General features: G+C 35.0%; 1 protein-coding gene across 5 annotated transcripts in view; it reads left to right on the top strand.

Annotated features, from left to right (window-relative positions):
• The window catches only part of LOC143239703 (calcium/calmodulin-dependent protein kinase kinase 1), a 116,386-nt gene that overhangs the window by 58,868 nt on the left and 37,982 nt on the right, over positions 1-19,536 (top strand). For all 5 annotated transcript variants that reach the window (XR_013021319.1, XM_076481094.1, XM_076481093.1 and 2 more), the window contains 2 exons: positions 5,611-5,689; positions 16,618-17,275. Coding sequence is in view for 4 of the 5 variants with exons in the window: in XM_076481094.1 (XP_076337209.1) it covers positions 5,611-5,689; positions 16,618-17,275 (737 nt within the window). In the remaining variant the exon portion in view is untranslated. The remainder of the gene's footprint in view (positions 1-5,610; positions 5,690-16,617; positions 17,276-19,536) is intronic.

Here is a 19,536-nt window from a genome sequence, read left to right as displayed (position 1 = left end):
ACGATTTGTTGAGTATAAGTCCAATTGCCGCGTAAAAGTTTTATGAGTAAAAATAACGAAATACTTTTTTTAATAGTAGAAAATTAATTTATGAGATTTTGATTGAAAAGTACGTTTAATAAATCACACTGTGGTGCAATATGACTTACTTATTTTAAAGGTCTTAATATGGGATGTTATGACTTGTATATAGTATTAAGATATGCATCCTGAAGTTAAGATTTTTCAATATTTTTTTCGTTCACTTCAGAACGTCGACTGACATCTGTATAAAACTTCCAACCAAGGTATTAACGTTGTAAATCCATACGTTTCCTGGGATTATTTATGAAAGATTAATACTTACAATTATAAGTAGTGTATATAACTGGAACATCTGCTAATTTCTCTATCTTATAGCTAGTATATGATACATATGATGGTTTAGTTATATTCAGATGTTTTCATGAAAATATTTTGCATGTAATTATTCTCGTTAACAGGATGTTGAAAGATCGTAAACACTTGCTAATCCTTTTGTTTAGGTAAAGTGTATATACAACAGAGTTTAGATGATTCTATCGCGTTGTGTATGCACCTGTTTTCGTTCTTTTAGCACGTTAGAAGACTAATTGTTGAGTGGTTCGATCAGTACCGATCTGCTCCTTTCCTGATAAAAGTTTTGTAAGATTACACTATGTAACAAAATTTTTACTTTTTCTTGTCCCTGGGCAGAAAGTGTTATTTCCTAATTGTTTATGCCTAAAATAAATGGAAAAGACCCATTTTTCTCTTCAAACTTTGCTTTTTTTTTTACCTTGGAGCGTATAACGAAAACATAATGGGAGACTATATTTGGGGGCTGATACATGAAAGTAACTTACATTACAGTCGCAAATCTCAAAAAATTACTCACTTCTAAACATTTTTGTATAACTTTAGTATAAATACATGTAAATCTTGATTCATATGTTGTTTTATTCGGACCTTATGTAAATGAAAACGTGCAAATTTGCCCGTTTTTACATAGAAAATAGGTTAATTTCTAAATTTCATTATCCAGGTCACAAAAGCAAAGATTGAAGGGAATAATGTCCATTTTCTGTACTTTTATATCAAAAGCAATTAAGAAATAACACATACTATCCAGAAACAAAATTTGTGTTACATAGTGTTATCAACAGATGCATTAATTCGAGACCTACAGTTGTAAGTAGTGTTGTATTTGTTCCGCCTCTCATTGATTTATAGGATGATAGAAAGTCCAGTATTAATATTTACTCTGATCGAAGTCAATATTTTGAACCACTGTTTGTTTTCGAAGATGCAGTATACATTAATTTTTCTCGTCTCTGTTCTGCGTGGTCGAGTAGAAAATCTCACCAATCCCAGAAATCACTTTGAATTTAAGCGTATAAGAAGCGTTCGAGCCTAGTAAGTAAGCATAAAAATAACTACACTGTGATCTGATTACATTCTGATCTGATGGATATAAGACTGATAATCCTGCACAGCAATCACATCAGTTTCTTGGAATCAGTTAACAAGTTCCACGCACCATAATAACAAATAGTTTAGTATTTAGACTGTGTTATTTGGAATTGTTGGTGACGTATACAATTTGGAGTTATTGTATACTGTACTTGGACCCATTGGAAATTTTGAAAATGCGGTATAATGTAATTATTACTATTTTTGTTCTGTGGGAATGTTTATTAACTCTTCCCTCCAGCAACCAGTTTGGATTCAAGCATATCAGAAGACGGTAAGCCTGGTATATAAGCGCAAACCCAATCGTAGTGAATGAAGATTTCGTTTTAGTTGTTCACTTGTAATTTTGAGCTCAGATAGCAAACCACAAGTCTTTTCTGCCTTAAATTTTCGTAATCTGAGTTCTTGTGAATAGTTTAGACTTATTTTTTGGATACCACCAGAGTTAATATTACAATGTCTTGTTATTTAGACTGAGAAATATGCACATATTAGATGGTAATATATACGAAGTCGAATCAAAGTGCTAATGAAACACACTCACCATATCAGTTTCCTGAGGTCAGTTCACGATTTCCAGCAGTATTTCACACATTCTGGTTATTTGGACTTGTTATTAATGATGTACGTCCGCAACGTAATTTCCAGATATGAATTAAACTAAAACTTCTTGAGCAACTTTAACCCTATGTTATAAGTGGTTTCTTCTAAATATCAAGAGTGATAGGCTTTATGAATTACGTCGTGTGCTGCTCTATCTGTAGAACTATTGTGTTGCCTGAAGATAACGGTTATTCCTGTGATTTATTTTATATATATTTCTTTCATAAGCCTAATTGAACATGCGATTTGGTATTTTCTGTCTGAATCGTGCACGTAAGTTATCCATTCGTTTAGCTAGATGTCAAACACGGTTACCTACATGTACATTGAAGCAGGTCAACACAGTATTTTATTAAAAGTTTGAAAAATGATTATTCTATGGTCAAATATAAAAAAACAAACAAACCTATACTATCTAGGCTAGCCTAATGGTTGTCTGAAAAGTGTACGTCAGGTTAATATTTGTGTAGCTTTTCATATATGTAGAGGATTAAACAGGTTGAAATGTGGTTACTTTAATATTAACTTCCAATCAGACAAAGTTACCTACTTAAATCAAAAATAAAAATTAACCAGCTACAAGAAAAAGTCAAAGTTACTGTTTGTTCCGGTTCATCTACAGAATAATAAAACAGCCCGAGATAATGTTTACTATAATCGGAAGTTAATATTAATTTGATATTGAATCATGCTGAATTAATCAGGTTTGGTTCATACCTTGACATAGGCGTATGTGCCACTAATTAATAAGGTTTTTATTAGTATATCAGAAAGGTTTAGGTAGCACTGAGTTCGTAAAGTTTTACTAGTATAATAGAGAGTAATAGGAGATGTAGTTAGTCATATTTTACTAATACCCAGGAGAAATGTAGGTAGTATTGAGTTAAATATGACTAACTACATCTTCTATTACCTGCAAAGGTTAAAAAAACAACAACAACTTTATTGTTACTCCAGAGAGATGCAATATTGACTTAAGTTTTGCTGTTACACAGAAAGAAGGGCCGTTTTCACCAAATACGTTCTGGAATATTCTTCTAGCTCCATAACTTGTGTTTGAGAATATTTTATCCGCCAAATCTATGTTTGACTGGCAAACAATTGTTACCCTGAAATCGTATGTTTGAGAATATTTTATCAGTTTTGCCGATGTCCTGTTATTAAACAGTTTGGATCCCAGATTTTTATGTTGTAGAATGTTCTAGTAGCTTTAATTGTATCTGAGAATGTATTAGGTTCGATTCTCGTCTTTCGTAATATTCTGCCAGATTTGGAAGTGGTTGGCCGTGTATTCGCCAGACCTGATCTTTCAAGCTTGAATGTGTTTCGTATATATTTTATCTTCGCTTGCCTGAAGGTGTATTAGTTTTTATTTTTGAAACTCGTGTATGTTTTGAATGTTTTATTAGCACCATTAATAGCTTACTCTGTGTTAGCTTCGCTTGCGATTTCTTTTTCTTTTATGTATCACAAAACTTTGCTAGCTTTATACTGTGTGACTGTTTATTTTTAATTGTTGAGACTTGTATGTTTTCAGAATAAAAGTGCCTCTGTTAATTTTTTTGATTTGTCGAAAGTTATATACTTCTCAGAGTACGCTAGTGGGTGGGTTTAGAAGTGTTTTACTCTGTATTTCTGCTCTTGTGTTTTGTGTTTTAGACTGTTCTATTATATCTCTGTCAGTGCTTGATCGTCTTCTGCGTTATATTGTTGTTGTGTTTTTTTAATTTTGCGCAAAGCTACTCGAGGGCTATCTGCCCTATGCGTCCCTAATTTTGCAGAGTAAGACTAGACGGAAGGCAGCTAGTCATCACCACCCACCGCCAACTTTTGGGCTACTCCTTTACCAATGAATAGTGGGATTGACCGTCACATTATAACGCCCCCACGGCTGAAAGGGCGAGCATGTTTTGTGCGATCGGGATTCGAACCCGCGACCCTCAGATTAAGAGTCGAACGGCCTTAACCCACCTGGCCATGCCGGGCCAATGCGTTTTATTATTCAATCATGTGTCTGTTTCAGAATGTTTTGTAGCGTTAGAACTATCGTCTTGTTTATTGATTTCGATATTTGCTAAATTCGGTAGAATTATAATTGTTGATTCTGTTTTTTTTCAGTTTGAGTTTCTATCTGTTTTGTTTCTTTCTGAGTTCCTGCACTGTATTAGTTTGTATAGCTCTGTATGTTTGTAGATTTTAGAAATTTCGTTTAGTCACCTGCATATTCACGTTGTAACTAATTTTGAGTTTTTATATATGTTCCACTGTCGTCTTATGAAATGATTCCCAAATCATTAGAGTGTCAGTTTACGTTATCTGAACAAGTAATTAAATTCGAACGACAAATCACACCAGTAATCAACATATCCAATTTAATACACAGTTCTTACTTACAATGATTAAAATGCATTTAGGTATCCTCTATATTAGGGCGTGCGTGCTCTAGTAGTTAATATACCGACTATTGATCTGAAAGTCCATGTTCACGTCCCGTTGCTGCAAAGAAAAAAGAAAAGAAATCGGACTCCACACTTTTGAGCCTTCGATGTACTGTAAGAGTGACGATCAAGTCCGATTATTTCATCAAAATAGGTCGGGAGCTGCTGCTGACTAGCTGTCTTTTCTGTAGTTTATCAGTTCGAAGTTATGGACGTCTAGCGCAGACAGTTCCTGTACAACTTTGCGCAAATATCCGACAACCAAAGCATAAGAGGAAAATGTATGTAGGCGTGTGTGCCACTAATTAATAAGGTTTTTATTAGTATATCAGAAAGGTTTAGGTAGCACTGAGTTCGTAAAGTTTTACTAGTATAATAGAGAATAATAGGAGATGTAGTTAGTCATATTTTACTAATACCCAGGAGGGCTGTAGGTAGTATTTAGTTAAATACGTTTTATTAATACCCAAGTCATTAAAGGCTGGTTGTTGAAAGCAAGTAACAGAAGGCATCCCTACCAACTTCAGCTGCTACCTCTTTTTACAAAGTCGTTATGATCATCACACAGTGTATATCATGTTTCAAGTATATACATATTGAGTTTTTATAATGTATACACAGTTTTTGACGAGGTAATAATGATTACTGTAATAATATGTTATAAACAGTGTGAAAGTTGGGATTTTTTGTATTATTTATCAAAGCATCCATTCTACATTTTATAAGGCCATAACACTGACAAAAGGCGGGTATCTCAGTTTGTTGTATATGTTAGTGCTGAAAGTTTATGTATTTTATCTTCAGTTACGTACTGTTGTTTATGGTGCTGTTTATATATCACAGCTTCAGACCCATATAGGTGTTCGCTAAATTGCGCATGTCCAGACCTTTATTATTGTTTTACGTTGTTTTTCAACTGTTTTTTTTTTTTTCAGGTGTGTATCAATGTTCGTCATGTTGTTTAAAATAAAGGTTTTAGCAATATTTATATTACTTATGATAGCTTCATATTTGATACAGAGACTTTACTGGTGTTGTATCGCTTGTTTTGATTTACTTTTTCTGTTGTCACAAATTTTCTATTTATTCTTTATTTCAGCAGGAAGTTGTGTCTGTCAAGTGTGGGACCAAGTTGGCTGTCGACGAGGAAGACCCCCAAAGATTGGCGAGATACCTCGGTACAGTATAGCTAATTGGGTGGTACAGAACATTGCAAGTGTCTGTATAATAATTACAAATAATTTTTTTTTTCGTTTTCTTTTCTTGTAATAAAGAAATGTAAGAGCCACGCTGTTTAATTACGTAATAATGTGAGGCACGTAAAACGCAAATTGTGTTTCAATCAATACCGGGGGATTTATATTGTTTTATTCTTGGATCTAATGAGTGTTTATTTTTCTGCTGTTTGTGTTTCTAAATATGGTTATTGTGTGGTACAACTCTCTTTGTTTGTGTTCATGGAGTTGAGTGTGTCGATAGTCCTTGTTGTTCGTGATCCTCTCAGTGGCACTATGTGTGATATTGTTCTTATTCCTGGGTGCGAAGAATTTGTGGTACAGTGCTTGTATGTATTCTTTCGTGTGAAGAATGTGTGGTACGGTGCTTGTATGTATTCTTCGGTGTGAAGAATGTGTGGTACGGTGCTTGTATGTATTCTTCGGTGTGAAGAATGTGTGGTACGGTGCTTGTATGTATTCTTCGGTGTGAAGAATGTGTGGTACGGTGCTTGTATGCGTTCCATGACGAATACGTGGTACAGTTCTTGTCTGTCTTTCTGGATGTAATTTGTGTGTGTGTGTGCTACAAGCCTTGTTTTTTTTGTGAGGTATACTTTGTTTCGCTATTTGTGAACTTTATGATAAAGTCGAATTTGGAAATCTTATGTTTTAATTTTTTTCTCTTTTTGCTATTTAAAATTATAGATAAAATCCACAAAGGAAACAAAAAATGAAAAGCTTATTTTGATCATATTTATTAGACAAAAGAACTAAGTAGTTCGAATTATTTCGACGTCACAACAGATTTATTCAATTTTACAATTTATAATAATATTACTACTTTTGTATATATGTCAAAGCAGATGTTTCGAATAATAACAAGGGATTTTTACCCATGGACTTGAAAGCCTCTTGGCTCAAAATGCTGGTATTGGCATCCGATCGATCTGCTCTGTATTAGTTCTATAGTGTCTACTTGATGAATGAAGTGCACTTCTCATTAAGGCTATTTAGAAGTTTTGTCAATAGAAGTTTTTCGACCAGATTACTTGGATTGACAAGTTCAAGAGAACGCGATCAAGTGCGAGCGAGTTTAATTTAGAAAGATAGAAAAAAAACCAATTTATATCTAGATGTATGTAATATTGTTTACTTTATGTTGGCATTAACTGTGTTCAGTTTTTTTTGTGTGGAGTTTTCTATGAACAGAAGTTTTTACCAAGTCAGCTTAAGCCATTTTGTTATATTTTGTTAAGGAGTAAAAAATAGTTGTTTTTTGAGCAAAGTTTAACATCTTTCTGTAGAAATATCGAAGTGAATTTTCTAGTATAAAATCTAGACATTCTACTCTTCCTAGATTTAGGATTTGATTAAATATTCAATCCTTTTCTGTTAAAGGATTAATTACTGTTTCTTAACTGTGTGTTTTGTTGTTCTAAGTGACTGAATGTGAGATTGAAAAGCATTCGTTACGAAAGAAAAACTGTTTCGCAGAATGAATTGAGAAACACTGTTTTGTTTTTATCAATACCAGTTCTTTGTTAGATAAAGCTTTAAGATTTTACTATAAATGGGGTTAACCAAACTGCATTTATTTGTGTGTATGTGTTTTATTATAGTAAAGCCACATTGGGCTATCTGCTGAGTCCACCGAGGGGAATCGAACCCCTTATTATAGCATTGTAAATCCATAGACTTACCGCTGCACCAGCGAAGGACACCCTTTATTTGTAAAAGTCTTTTATGGGATAAAATTTAATACTGTCGTTTAAATGGACTCACCCAAATTGCCTTAATATATATACAAGTTTTTTGTGAGATAAAGCTTTAGGATTTCACTTTAAATGGGGTTAGTCAAACTACCTTTATTTATGCATGTTTTTGTTATATGAAACTTAAAGCTTGCACACTAATTGGACTCAAGGAAACTACTTTTATTTATACAAATTCTTTGTTAGATAAAACTTTAGGATTACAATGAGCTCAACCAAACTTGTTTTATTTATACAGGTTTTTGTTGAATATACTTTTAGTATTGTGTATTGAATTACCATGTCACTTTTAGATATGTGCCCGTATATGGTTTAAATGAGCTGAACCAGTTTAGTCGCACACATTTAAATGTTCTCTGAAATTATAATCCTAGATATGAACTGGAAACATGCCACATTACAGTGTGCAGACTGGTTGGTAGCTTTTCGTATTTTAATGTTCCCCTGAAGGTACAAAAAGAAATATTTCGCTGATTTTCATGAACCTACTGAAATACTAACGAAATTGTTACTTGGTTTCGTAAGTATTCTGAGACGATGTATTTCGGTTGGTTTCGTTGACATTCTGAGATCCTGAAGTTTGTATTTCAATTATTTTCACAAATCTCTTGAGATAAGGAAGGAAAGTAATTCTTATTTTTTACAAGTCTCTTCAGATACTGACGGCTGTATTCAGCTCTTTTAATAAGTTTTCTGAGATACTGATAGCTGTTTTTTAGCTCTTTTTGCCCTCCTTTGTTAGCACGTTTTTCAAGTACTTACGTTCAACACTGTTTCAGTGTCTTCTATCTGCTTTATGAAGAACTAAAGGATGTATTTCAATTATTGCTTTATTTACTTCGCGGTATTTTATATGTTTTTAGCCTAGCATCGCCAGGTGGTTAAGGCACTCGACTCGTAATCCGAAGGTCACTGGTTCGAATCCCCGTCGCACCAAACAAGCTCGCCCTTTCAGCTGTGGGGGCGCTACAACTAACGGTCCATCCCACTATTCGTTGCTAAAAAGTAGTCCAAGAGTTGGTGAGGGGTGGTGATGACTAGCTGCCTTCCCTCTAGTCCTACATTGCTAAATTAGGGATAACTAGTGGAGATAGCTCTCGTGTAGCTTTGCGCGAAATTTAAAACAGACAAACCATATGTTTCTGGTTCCTCCAAAGGGTAAGGAACATATACTACAAGTTTTTTGGTTTTTTTTAGAGGAAACAAGTTTTGATAAGTTTATCCCTCTCATATTGCAGCTCAAAACCACTTCATTTTTTTTCTTATGTGAAATCTTACTGACTGTGTATTACGAATGATAGAAGCTGCTTGTTTCCTCTTTCGTGATGGTTTAATTCGAGACGTTATCTTTATGTAGGTAAGCACGTGCCATTGCTCCTCTAGCAAACGGGTCCAATAATTTCATTATTTCTTGGCTTGTACAACAAAGTCTTGTTTGTAATGGCCACACTTCACTGTGCATGGATAGAACAGTACGTGCCGAAGTAGTTGTGTGTTGGGATTGCAGTGAGGACTAGAGTAGTGTATCTCACTTTTTAATTACTACTCTAACGCTCACATCATTATTGTTGTTTTTGCCTTGAAAGACCTCTGGAATCTTATTCTACGTTACAGACGAGTTTCTATCAGACAAATGATGTTGATATTAGATTTCTTCCTTTTGTCTTTAACATCACATTGAGGCTTAAACTTAAGTTAGAGAAAAAATTAAACATTAAGTGATATTGTGGATGATTAATAGTTTTCTGTGAAATGTTCCTTTTTAACTTTCTTGTTATATATGTCTTATATTTTTGATATTTTATGTACTCGAAAGGTTTAAATGGCGACATTGTAAGTCAGTAAAGAGAGTAGGTAGAAGACTTAAACTTGGAAAATTGGTCCCAAAATTTTTTTATTCTTTGACATTTACATAACGTTTCTAAAACTTCTTACATCATCGATGGACCTCATTGTGATGATCTTGACCACGCATTGTTGTCCGACTTGACAAATCCCATTGAAAAATAAAAGGATCAATATAAAATTCCATTGAAGGATAATAGGATCAACATGAAATCTCACCTAAACTGTGGTCATCGGTTTTCAAGACCATGTTTAAGCAAGCTGTAAGTATGAAACTCCGTAAGTAAAAACTGCTTAACTATAAGCATCGGTTTCTGTTCTAGTTTTGTATCAGTACTGCTGATTATTAGCAGTGTAATAACTGCACAGCATTAACAAATGCTGTTATTGTAGTTTGAACCAGAATTATTCAAACATAAGCAGATTTCTTTTCTTTTTTAATGTACAATTAAACCCGAATTTTTTAAATGTCCCGGAAAGGCTAGGTGGTTACTACATTCGACTCGCAACTTGAGGGTTGCAGGTTCGAACCTCCGCCACACTAAATATGCTCGTATTTTCAGCTTTGGGGACGTTATAATGTTGTGGCCAATTCCAATATTCGCTGGTAGAAGAGTTGGTGGTGGGTGGTGATGACTAGCTGCCTTCCTTCAAGTCTAACACTGATAACCCTCTAGTAACTTTGCTTAAAATTGAAAAAACACACACAAACAAAAGAAATTATGTGACTTTTTGAATTCTAGGGGTAAAGACAAAAGCACTAGAGATAAAACACTAAACAAAAAACAACAACGAGAAACAAATACCAAGATAACATAATAGAAAAAGCTGTTGGGCTAAGTAAAGAAATATTTCAAGCCTGAGTTGGATATTACACAAGTACATGGGTTAATTCATTCAGTGAGATCTCTTTTAAAAAAAAAAATTGGCGTTTTTGTGAATTGAACAAACTATAAAAGCTACATTATTCGGAAAACATCACTAAATGCATTAAACCTAGCACTGTTCCTAAACACATAAACTTGATATCAAATCTTAATCCAAAAATCAATTAAATCTGAATGTTAATAAACCGTGTATCAAGTCATTCTGTCTATAGCTATCCCAAGCTTCAAATAAATTTAAATACGGTTAAAGTTGACATGAAATAATAATGTACTATTTAAAACAAGTATCAAATAACCTGCTCGGTTAAACCAAGTACTGAGTAATTTTAAATGAAGTTAAACCAAGCATACAGTAATTGTGAATACAGTTTAACCACGTGGGTCCGGATGCAGTTAATTCAGAATCAGCGTGTTTCAACGACCAGTGTATAAACACGTAGGTAAACTTGAAATAAAAGAGGAAGTAGGAAAAATATGTGTTTATTTTAGTTCTAGACATTTGCTAAAAGTATATTAAATATATATTAATATATCTATATATTAAATATGTCTAGATAAGCATTGCTTACAATACATTATTGCTATGATTTGAGACTGGAAGTTTCACGAATGGTGAAGCCACTTTCTGTCTCAATTTGATCTATTAATAAGTTCTGGACAACAAAATAAATATAATCAGTGTAGAAATTAGTTCAGTTTTAACATTTTATGTGAGCAACCAGCGCGTGTGTGTGTGAAACGTGTGCCAGTGAGAAATGTGACTTACTCGAATAATGGTAAACGGTTGCCAGACGTTAAGTATTTTGAAAGATTTCGTGTGATGTTTTGCAATCCTACCAGGGGGAATGGGCTTAGACTTGAACACCTTGTGTAGAACCAATGGTGGATTGTATCAGTTGAGACGTAGCCTGATAGACAAAATTGTGGTATATAATATAGTATTCATCTTAAAACAAATTCATTGTTCTGATAGTTTAAGACTTACGCTGTTTATTGGTATTGGAGATCTGCAGAAGATGAATACCTTTCTCGACCTTTATAGTTCTGATTATGAATTACATCAGATCGTGAAACATTGTTCTATAGCATTGGTTGTTACTAAAGCAGGTGTGTAAAATTTGACCGTGTTAAAGAACCAAAGAAATACTTATTACAACCGATATAGTAACCACAACTACCAAATTGTCACCACCACTACCCTATTGTTGGCCTAATAACAAATCTTCTTAAGGTATTGTGTTTAATATGTCTACTATAGTTAAATGGATATTAAACTTCCTGACAGATAGAACAGCACAAGTAAAAGTAAATAAAACTGTATCAAAATCATTCAATATAACTGCAGGAGTGCCCCAAAGACCAGTCCTTTCACCACTACTATATATTGTTTTCGTCAGCGACATACCTTTCCCCAGTTTAACATACACGCATAACTCACAATACGCAGACGACATCGCTATCTGGAGCACCTCCAGAAACCCAGTAATGGCCATATCTTGCGTACAAGAATCATTTAACAACGTCTCGACCTGGAGTAACGTGTGGAGAGTAGTTTTAAATCCAACCAAAACACAAGCAATCACCTTCTACAGGAAACTAAAAAACAAAGAAAAAATCTAGAAAAAGTAAAATTATCACTAGGAAATACGCCCATTAACATGAGCAAACACATCACATTCCTTGGCATTACTTTTGACACAAAACTAACATGGAAAAAACATGTCAACAGCATACACTCATCAATTAGAAAACGCATTTCACACTTAATGACTAACCAGCAAACACTCAAAATGCTCACCAAAAACCATTATTCAAATATACAAGGCTTACATCCGTCCACTAATAGAGTATGGATGTCAAGTCACATATAATATGCCAAATAACACACTCCAGAAAATCCAAGTTCAACAAAACAAAATACTAAGATCTGCATTCAGACTACCATCAAATACTCCAGTAAATTATATACATCAAATTAGCAACTTACCAACGCTAAGAAACAGACTAACAGAAATATCACACAAATACTATTTAAAAGCAGAACACAGAAACAAACTAACTGCATCACTCTGTAAATTAACCAGTGTACCAACCAAATTTATTTCACCATACAACATATTATAGGAATCACAAATCACACAACAAAGTACTTAAAGGGCAAAACTCACGTAAATATTATGTATTTCCTTTTCAGGTCTCGGGCACAGGACAGGTAAAACTTTCGGCGCCTGTCCTGTGAAAGTGGGTTTTTCTCGGGGAGCTCCCATTTCCCCCCACAGCAAAAACTTAGGCATTGGATCTTTAGATCCCAGCCAAGGCAACTTTATTGCCATGCCCTGAATCGGGTCGTTTGTGTTCACATTTACTATGGCAGCTGCCTTTCGGAACGGGATCTGGCTGTTTTCTCCGGTGCTACCTTTGCCTTGCTCATGAACAATATTAATTATGACCAACTTCACTCCTTCACCCAAAAAAGAGTTAATAAAAAAAACCCAGCTAAATTCAATAACCTTCCACGAAAGGGGAGGAAGAGGAACCACAACGTTCCTGAACACCCCAGTTGGAGAGAGAATTCTTCTTCTGACTTCTCTCTTTCTTAAACCGCCCCCCGCTAGTACAGCGGTATGTCTCCGGATTTACAACCCTAAAATCAGGGGTTCGATTCCCCTCGGTGGGCTGAGCAGATAGCCCTTTGTGGCTTTGCTATACGAAAAACACACACACACTCTCTAAACTAAACCCCTGCCACGTTAATTTGCGTTTTGCGTTTGTCTCGAAAAACGGGAAAGATTCGCTTAGCTGTAGAACTTAAGACTCAGTTATTATTGTGTGGAGTGAATTTCTGTTGACTGAGTACATAGGTTTACAGTCTATATCATTGTTTTAAATGAAATAGCTACAGTGATATAAAGGTTTCGTAAGTACTGTATGTAACGGATTTTCTGTTACATATTTATTTTAATGTTGGTGTTCGTTTCTAATTACATATTTAACCAAAACATATGTAACTTATATTGTTAAATGTGTATTGGGAAGGTCCTGCCTGTTTTCTAAATTTGTAGAATATTCTCGAGCGTAAGAATCCACAATTTAAAGTTCATGAAGTGAAACACACGCGGAGGTAGTTTAATATTGTTGGGTCGCTACAGTCACACTGCTACAAACGTCGGAAGATATAACTGTGACAAACGCTTGTTAATCGGAAGACTGCAGATATTTGACCATAAACGTTTATAGATTTTGAACATTACGAACCGTTAAACTTCAGAAAACTAACTTCGGATGTTAGTATTTGTGCTAAGACATTGTATTACTTAAGCTGTGAAACACTTACGTGAGACCAAACAAGAATAGAGCGAGCTAGTGTTCTCGCCAGGTGAAGTATACCTGTGTATCAACATAGAATTAATTTGCTCTTCGTAAGCCGTCGGACCGGCATGGCCAGGTGGATAAGGCGCTCGACTCGTAATCCGAGGGTCGCGAGTTCCAATCCCCGTCGAACCAAACATGCTCCCCCTTTCAGCCCTGGGGACGTTATAATTTACGGTCAGTCCCACTATTCGTTGGTAAAAGAGTAGCTCAAGAGTTGGCGATGGTTGGTGATGATTAGTTGCCTACCCTCAAGTTTTACTTTGCTAAATTAGGGACGGCTAGCGCAGATAGCCCTCGTGTAGCTTTGTGCGAAATTGAAACCAATCGTAAACCGTCAATAAAAGATTCAGTTTCAGATGAGATAGAACATCCAGTATTGTTTATAGAGCTGTTGAATATAAATCACTATCTGTATTAACCGTTATTTTAAATTATATTGTTGTTTGTATATTAAAATATATTGGTGCCAAGAAATAAAATTTTGTGTATCAATCTTGTTGGCAAATATCATAAATATAATACTATCGATAGTTGATTAACTTATAAATTCAAGTTCAAATTTTCAGCGATTTGAAATTATAATATGTAACATAATAAATCTGAGACTCGTCCCAGATAAAATATAATATGTAACATAATAAATCTGAGACTCGTCCCAGATAAAATATAATATGTAACATGTTGATTTTACCCCTTGGATTTCCATCAATGTGTTCTGCATGCGGCCATCACGTTTTTGTTAGCAAGGTGTCGAAAGGTCGTAAACGCGAGCTCATATTTTTTACCATTTAAGTACAGGTTATGTACAGTAGTGGTTAGAAGACGTGTGATTCTATTTGCCCTCTGGAAGGAAGGGAGACCATCTCAGTGAGTTAAACAGATATTTGTATAGAGGTCTTATGCTGAAGTCAAAATGTTATGTGTCGTATAGTATTCTTGCCGTATTGAATTAGTCTGAGGTGAAAAATTACAAATTTGTCTTTTAATATAATGCTAGCTGATACTGTAAATCATCCGAGTGATACGTTTGTTTTTGTTATGTTTTATTTTGAATTTCGCGCAAAGCTACACGAGGGCTATCTGCGGTAGCCGTCCCTAATTTAGCAGTGTAAGACTAGAGAGAAGGCAACTAGTCATCACCACCAACCTCTAAATCTTGGGCTACTATTTTACCAAGGAATAGTGGGATTAACCTTCATATTATAACGCCCTCACGGCTGAAAGGGAGAGCATGTTTTGTGCGATGGGGATTCGAACCCGCAACACTCAGATTACGAGTCCGAACGCCTTAACACATCTGGCCATACCATACAAGATGTATAAGGAAACTCAATGGCCGTAGTTTCGGATCCCTATGTTTTGCCAAAGGCGATATTCCTGCTTTAAAGCTTTACCAAATTTTGTATTAATGTGGAGTATCCGCGACCCGCTAATGATTTGCTGTAGTTTTCATGTTTTAATCTTGAATGTTCCTTATTTCATCATTTTCAGTCACGCTTTCTTGCAGACATTGTATCTTAAATCGATAAATCCTGGTCTATATGAAAACATTTTATGCAGTTAGACAAACAAATATAAGTAGACATAACTTGATATAATAAAACAACACGTGAAGTATACAAAAGAGTGTAGTAATGGTATTTGTTATCGTGTACAGAGTATTAAACAGTTACGAGAGTTCGGTGTATGATATGATTTTACGATTTGAAACAAAGAAATTTAGAGAAACAATGAAACCCATACTGAAGAAGAATATAGCTAAAAGGTGTTTATAGCAGTTTATTACACGAATCGAAGATAAATTATAGCAAAGTAAAGGTAAGTGTAAATCTGTGATGAAGGCATACTTAGTTGATGTGCTGAAACGTCTGAATGCGTGTTCACGAAAGTGATAAGCATATGGGTTTGAACGAACTGCGCGTAGATATTTTAAGAAAGTCCATAGCAATTTATTTAGTGTAATGTCATTTTGTGGGAAATTACACGCGGGTTAAATTTCGATTGTGTGAATTACTTTGCAAATAAAAAAAAAAAAAACTAAAGTTGAAATCGAAGCCACTCATCACGTAGTGATGACATTGCGTTATGGTGTAACATATTCATTGCATTGAAAAGCTTGACTAAGTAAAAATCGGATAAGGCGATTCTGGCTGGAAAAGCCAATATGAAATTCATATTCCTTGGACGTAGGCTTTTCTAATGGGATGAGATTTGTAGCGTTTGATCGAGAAATTTGCAAGAAAAGATCTGAACAGACAAACGCAAGTGTATTCTTTATATAGATAGAGAATGTTTGATAGATATAGATGAGAATGTTTGATATCCAACATGGCGACGTTGAATGAAATAGGATGTTTTATGACCCCACTTTCAATACCTTAATATGTTATATGAAAGAGTCTGTGACCTGTGCAATTTGGGATTATGTTATATCTTAGTGTACCCATGGTCTGATTGGAAAGTTTCTGCATTGTGGAGATGTGTGCTCCCTCTTCGCCCCAGCAATCAGTTGAAGTCAATGGAAAGCTGTAAACTGGGCAGTAAATATACTAACTACACTTACTGAGAATGAACATTTGTGTAACTTACCTGTTCACTTGTGTTTGTGTTTTTTTCTGTTGCTGTCTGTGTTCACTTTATTGTCTACATAGTATTTCCAAGACTTGCGTTCTTGTTGGTACTTTAAACTACTTGTCGGATATCAGTTTGTCTGAGTACTACATAGTCATGCGTGTTTATAACTGTGATTCTTTAGTGTTGATATGTGGATTAGGAATAAACTTGTTGCGGTAATTAGGTAAACACAGAGAGAATAGTGCTCACTATATCCTACTAATACAATGGTGTAGGTCATTTTATAATCTAGAAGTACCTTACCTTATATTAAATAATTACACATTTGTTCCGAACACTGAATTCAAACACCTTGAAGTACAAGTTCTTGGCCATAAGAGAGTATTACACTGTTTTAGGTAATTTATATCTGTAGTTTATCATGTTTATTTTCCTGTAGGCATAGCTGCTTGGACAAATCAGAAGATGAAGACCTTTCCGAAGTACTGGCTACCCAAGATCTACGGCTGGCTCCCTCTAACAGTAAACAGCAGTTGAGGCCTACAGATGAAGACTTTATTAATAAAGTAAAGATGGTACCAGGCGTTGCTCAATCTGAATTTAGAAGCTCTATAGGTAGAATTCCCTCCGGGATGGGGAGTCGTATCCCCATACATGTTCAAGAGAGTGAGGAAGAAAAACTGTCTTTGGAAGAACAACATGAAGATCTTCAAGAGACAGTGGAAAGGCTTACTCTCAACCCTTGTTGGGGAAGCGAAGGTCTCAGACGGACATCTCTACCACCTGAGCATGGTAAAACACCGTCAGATGATTCGTCAGAACCTGGAATTTCATGGAGTTCATTTTGCTCTATACCAAAGTGTGGGCATAACCGGGTGCCTCGAATTACGTACAGCCACTCTCAGGATAGTCATATGGTCCGGAGTGGGTCGAATCGGCCCATCTATCCGTCTCTCCCATTTTCTCCTTATTGCTCACCTAACTCTTCTCCCCGCCTTCGAAGAAACCCAACGAAAGAGTCCAGTCGTGTTTCTATAGAAACCTATCCGAATTATGTGCAGCTAAACCAGTACAAAATCAAAAAGGAGATAGGTCAGGTAGGTCGAAAGACTGCTGTTACCACGTCATATTTGAGATTTTCGATGTTAACTTCGAACGACAGAACTTTTACTGAAATAAGAACTTATAGATTAACATACTATGAAGCTGTTCTAATAAAGAGTTCGTTGTCTTTACCCAGTAAGACACTAGGGACTAAAATTATGTTGTGTTTAACTCGTTCAGCATACGTTCTTCCACTCTTAATTCACCGTGTATCAGACAGCGATAAAGGTCGTTCGCGTAGCCAGTAAGTACAATTTTTGTATTATATGAAGCTGTTTTATCAGTTATAAGCATAACTGATATTACTTCTGACAGTTTAGACTGATTATGATCGTAACTAACATAATATATGACCTTTTAGACCAGTTATAACAAAGTATAAAAATATTTATGTTGTTATTTAATTATAGTGCTGTACTTATTATTATCAGTAGACGTTCTGTTACTAGTTACAACAACAGCACAAATGTTTTTAGTACTGGTATAATGGCTTATAGAATGGTTCTGAGTTTTTCAAGTGCAAACTCTTTTCCGCTGATGTGGTTTTATAGACTAATTAACTCTAACCTTGCCTAAAAGAATTTCTGTTTGAATCGGGTATACGTGCACCCCACATGTGGTATTATTGGCGCATAAAAATATAACTAATAGAAGGGGGCGATGGCTAATAACTAGCAGTATCTAATAACTAACAGTGTCTGATGTTTTAGTACTAATCAAAACCGGTTGTTCGAGTATTTCTTATATTTTAGTGCTAATTATGATCAGCAGTGTAATTATTTTGGATATTCTGATACTATTTGTAACCATCTATACATCTGTATAAATGTTTTTGATCTTTTGATATTAGGTTTACCGACCAGTATAAATGATTCTGATGTTTTGGTACAAGTTATAATGACCATCCTAAAGGTTTTTAATAATTGAGTACTGGATATAACCAGAAGTATAAATATTTCTTATATTCTGGCACTGTTTGTAACCATCTGTATTAATGTTTCTGATGTTTAATCATTGGTTATAGCCAACGTTTTGAGTATTTATTTTGTTTTGGTACTAATCATAACCTGCCGTTTGAAAATTCTGATGTTTTGATACTAGTTATATCCAACGTTTTGAATATTTCTCATGTTTTGTTACTTGCTATAACCAGCAGTAGGAATGTTCTGATGTTTTGCTACTAATTATAACCAGCATTTCGAATATTTCTGATAGTCTAGCACTTCTGATAACCAACAGTACAATGTTTTTTTTTATGTTTGAGAACAAATTGCAATCTGTAGCACGGTTGTTTATGATTATGTAATCTAAACCGCTTTCTGCAAATGAAAATATGTGAGTGATATGTTATTTGATTGAACAAGTCACAGTAATAACAAAAATATAGTACAGAATTTCAGTGAATACGTCACAATTATTACAATAACAAGACTTGCTCACAATCGTTTTAGTAAAGTATGTTAATATTTACACGCTATTGTTACGCAATCTAATTGGAAAACCATTGTCAGGAACTTTCTTTTTAGAATATTATATAGTGATGTAAATATATAGGTGTATTGGGCTAAGAATTATTCTACAATAGATGTCTGTGACTTGTTTCGAAAAATTCGTAAATAAATGAACAGCACGCACTCCACTTAGCTTAAAAATAATATATCTATTCGAAACAAGTTAAACGTAAACATAAAAATTATTTACAATATGGAAATCATAGTTATATCTTAACTTTTCAGTTCTCTCCTTCGTAACAAAAGTCAAATTAAGCCTATTCAATTGCCTTAGAATTCTGTTGACAAGCCGAACTATTTTTCTCTGTATCTTATCGCCATATTGTCCGTGTACAGTTCACTTACACTGCTGGCCAAAATCTTAAGGCCAATGAACATAAAAAAGTATGTATACTCTTCAAAAAAAGAAACGCAAAAGGCGAAATATGAGACAAATTGTTAACAAGTTTATTCCAGGTAGTTCTGTATGACATGTGTGAAACTTTGCACATTCACTGCTGAACATCCAAAGTCTGCAAAGGCGAAGTCCACGCTCACTAGGTGAAGTTTAACGTCACTCAACGTCAATAACGAGTATGCCCCCCGTGAGCATCAATAACTGCTTGGCATCTCCTGCCCATGGAAGCGATGAGATGATGAATCACATTCTGTGGAATGGCTGTCCACTCAGCCTGCAAAGCTGCTGCAAGCTGAGGTAGAGTCTGCGGTTGAGGTTGTCGCCGTCGCAGACGTCGGTCCAACTC

The sequence above is a fragment of the Tachypleus tridentatus genome, chromosome 13, assembly GCF_004210375.1.
Source record: "Tachypleus tridentatus isolate NWPU-2018 chromosome 13, ASM421037v1, whole genome shotgun sequence".
NCBI classification, from domain to species: domain Eukaryota; kingdom Metazoa; phylum Arthropoda; class Merostomata; order Xiphosura; family Limulidae; genus Tachypleus; species Tachypleus tridentatus.
The sequence above is the reverse complement of the archived record's forward strand: the minus strand, read 5'-3'. Positions and strand labels throughout refer to the sequence as shown.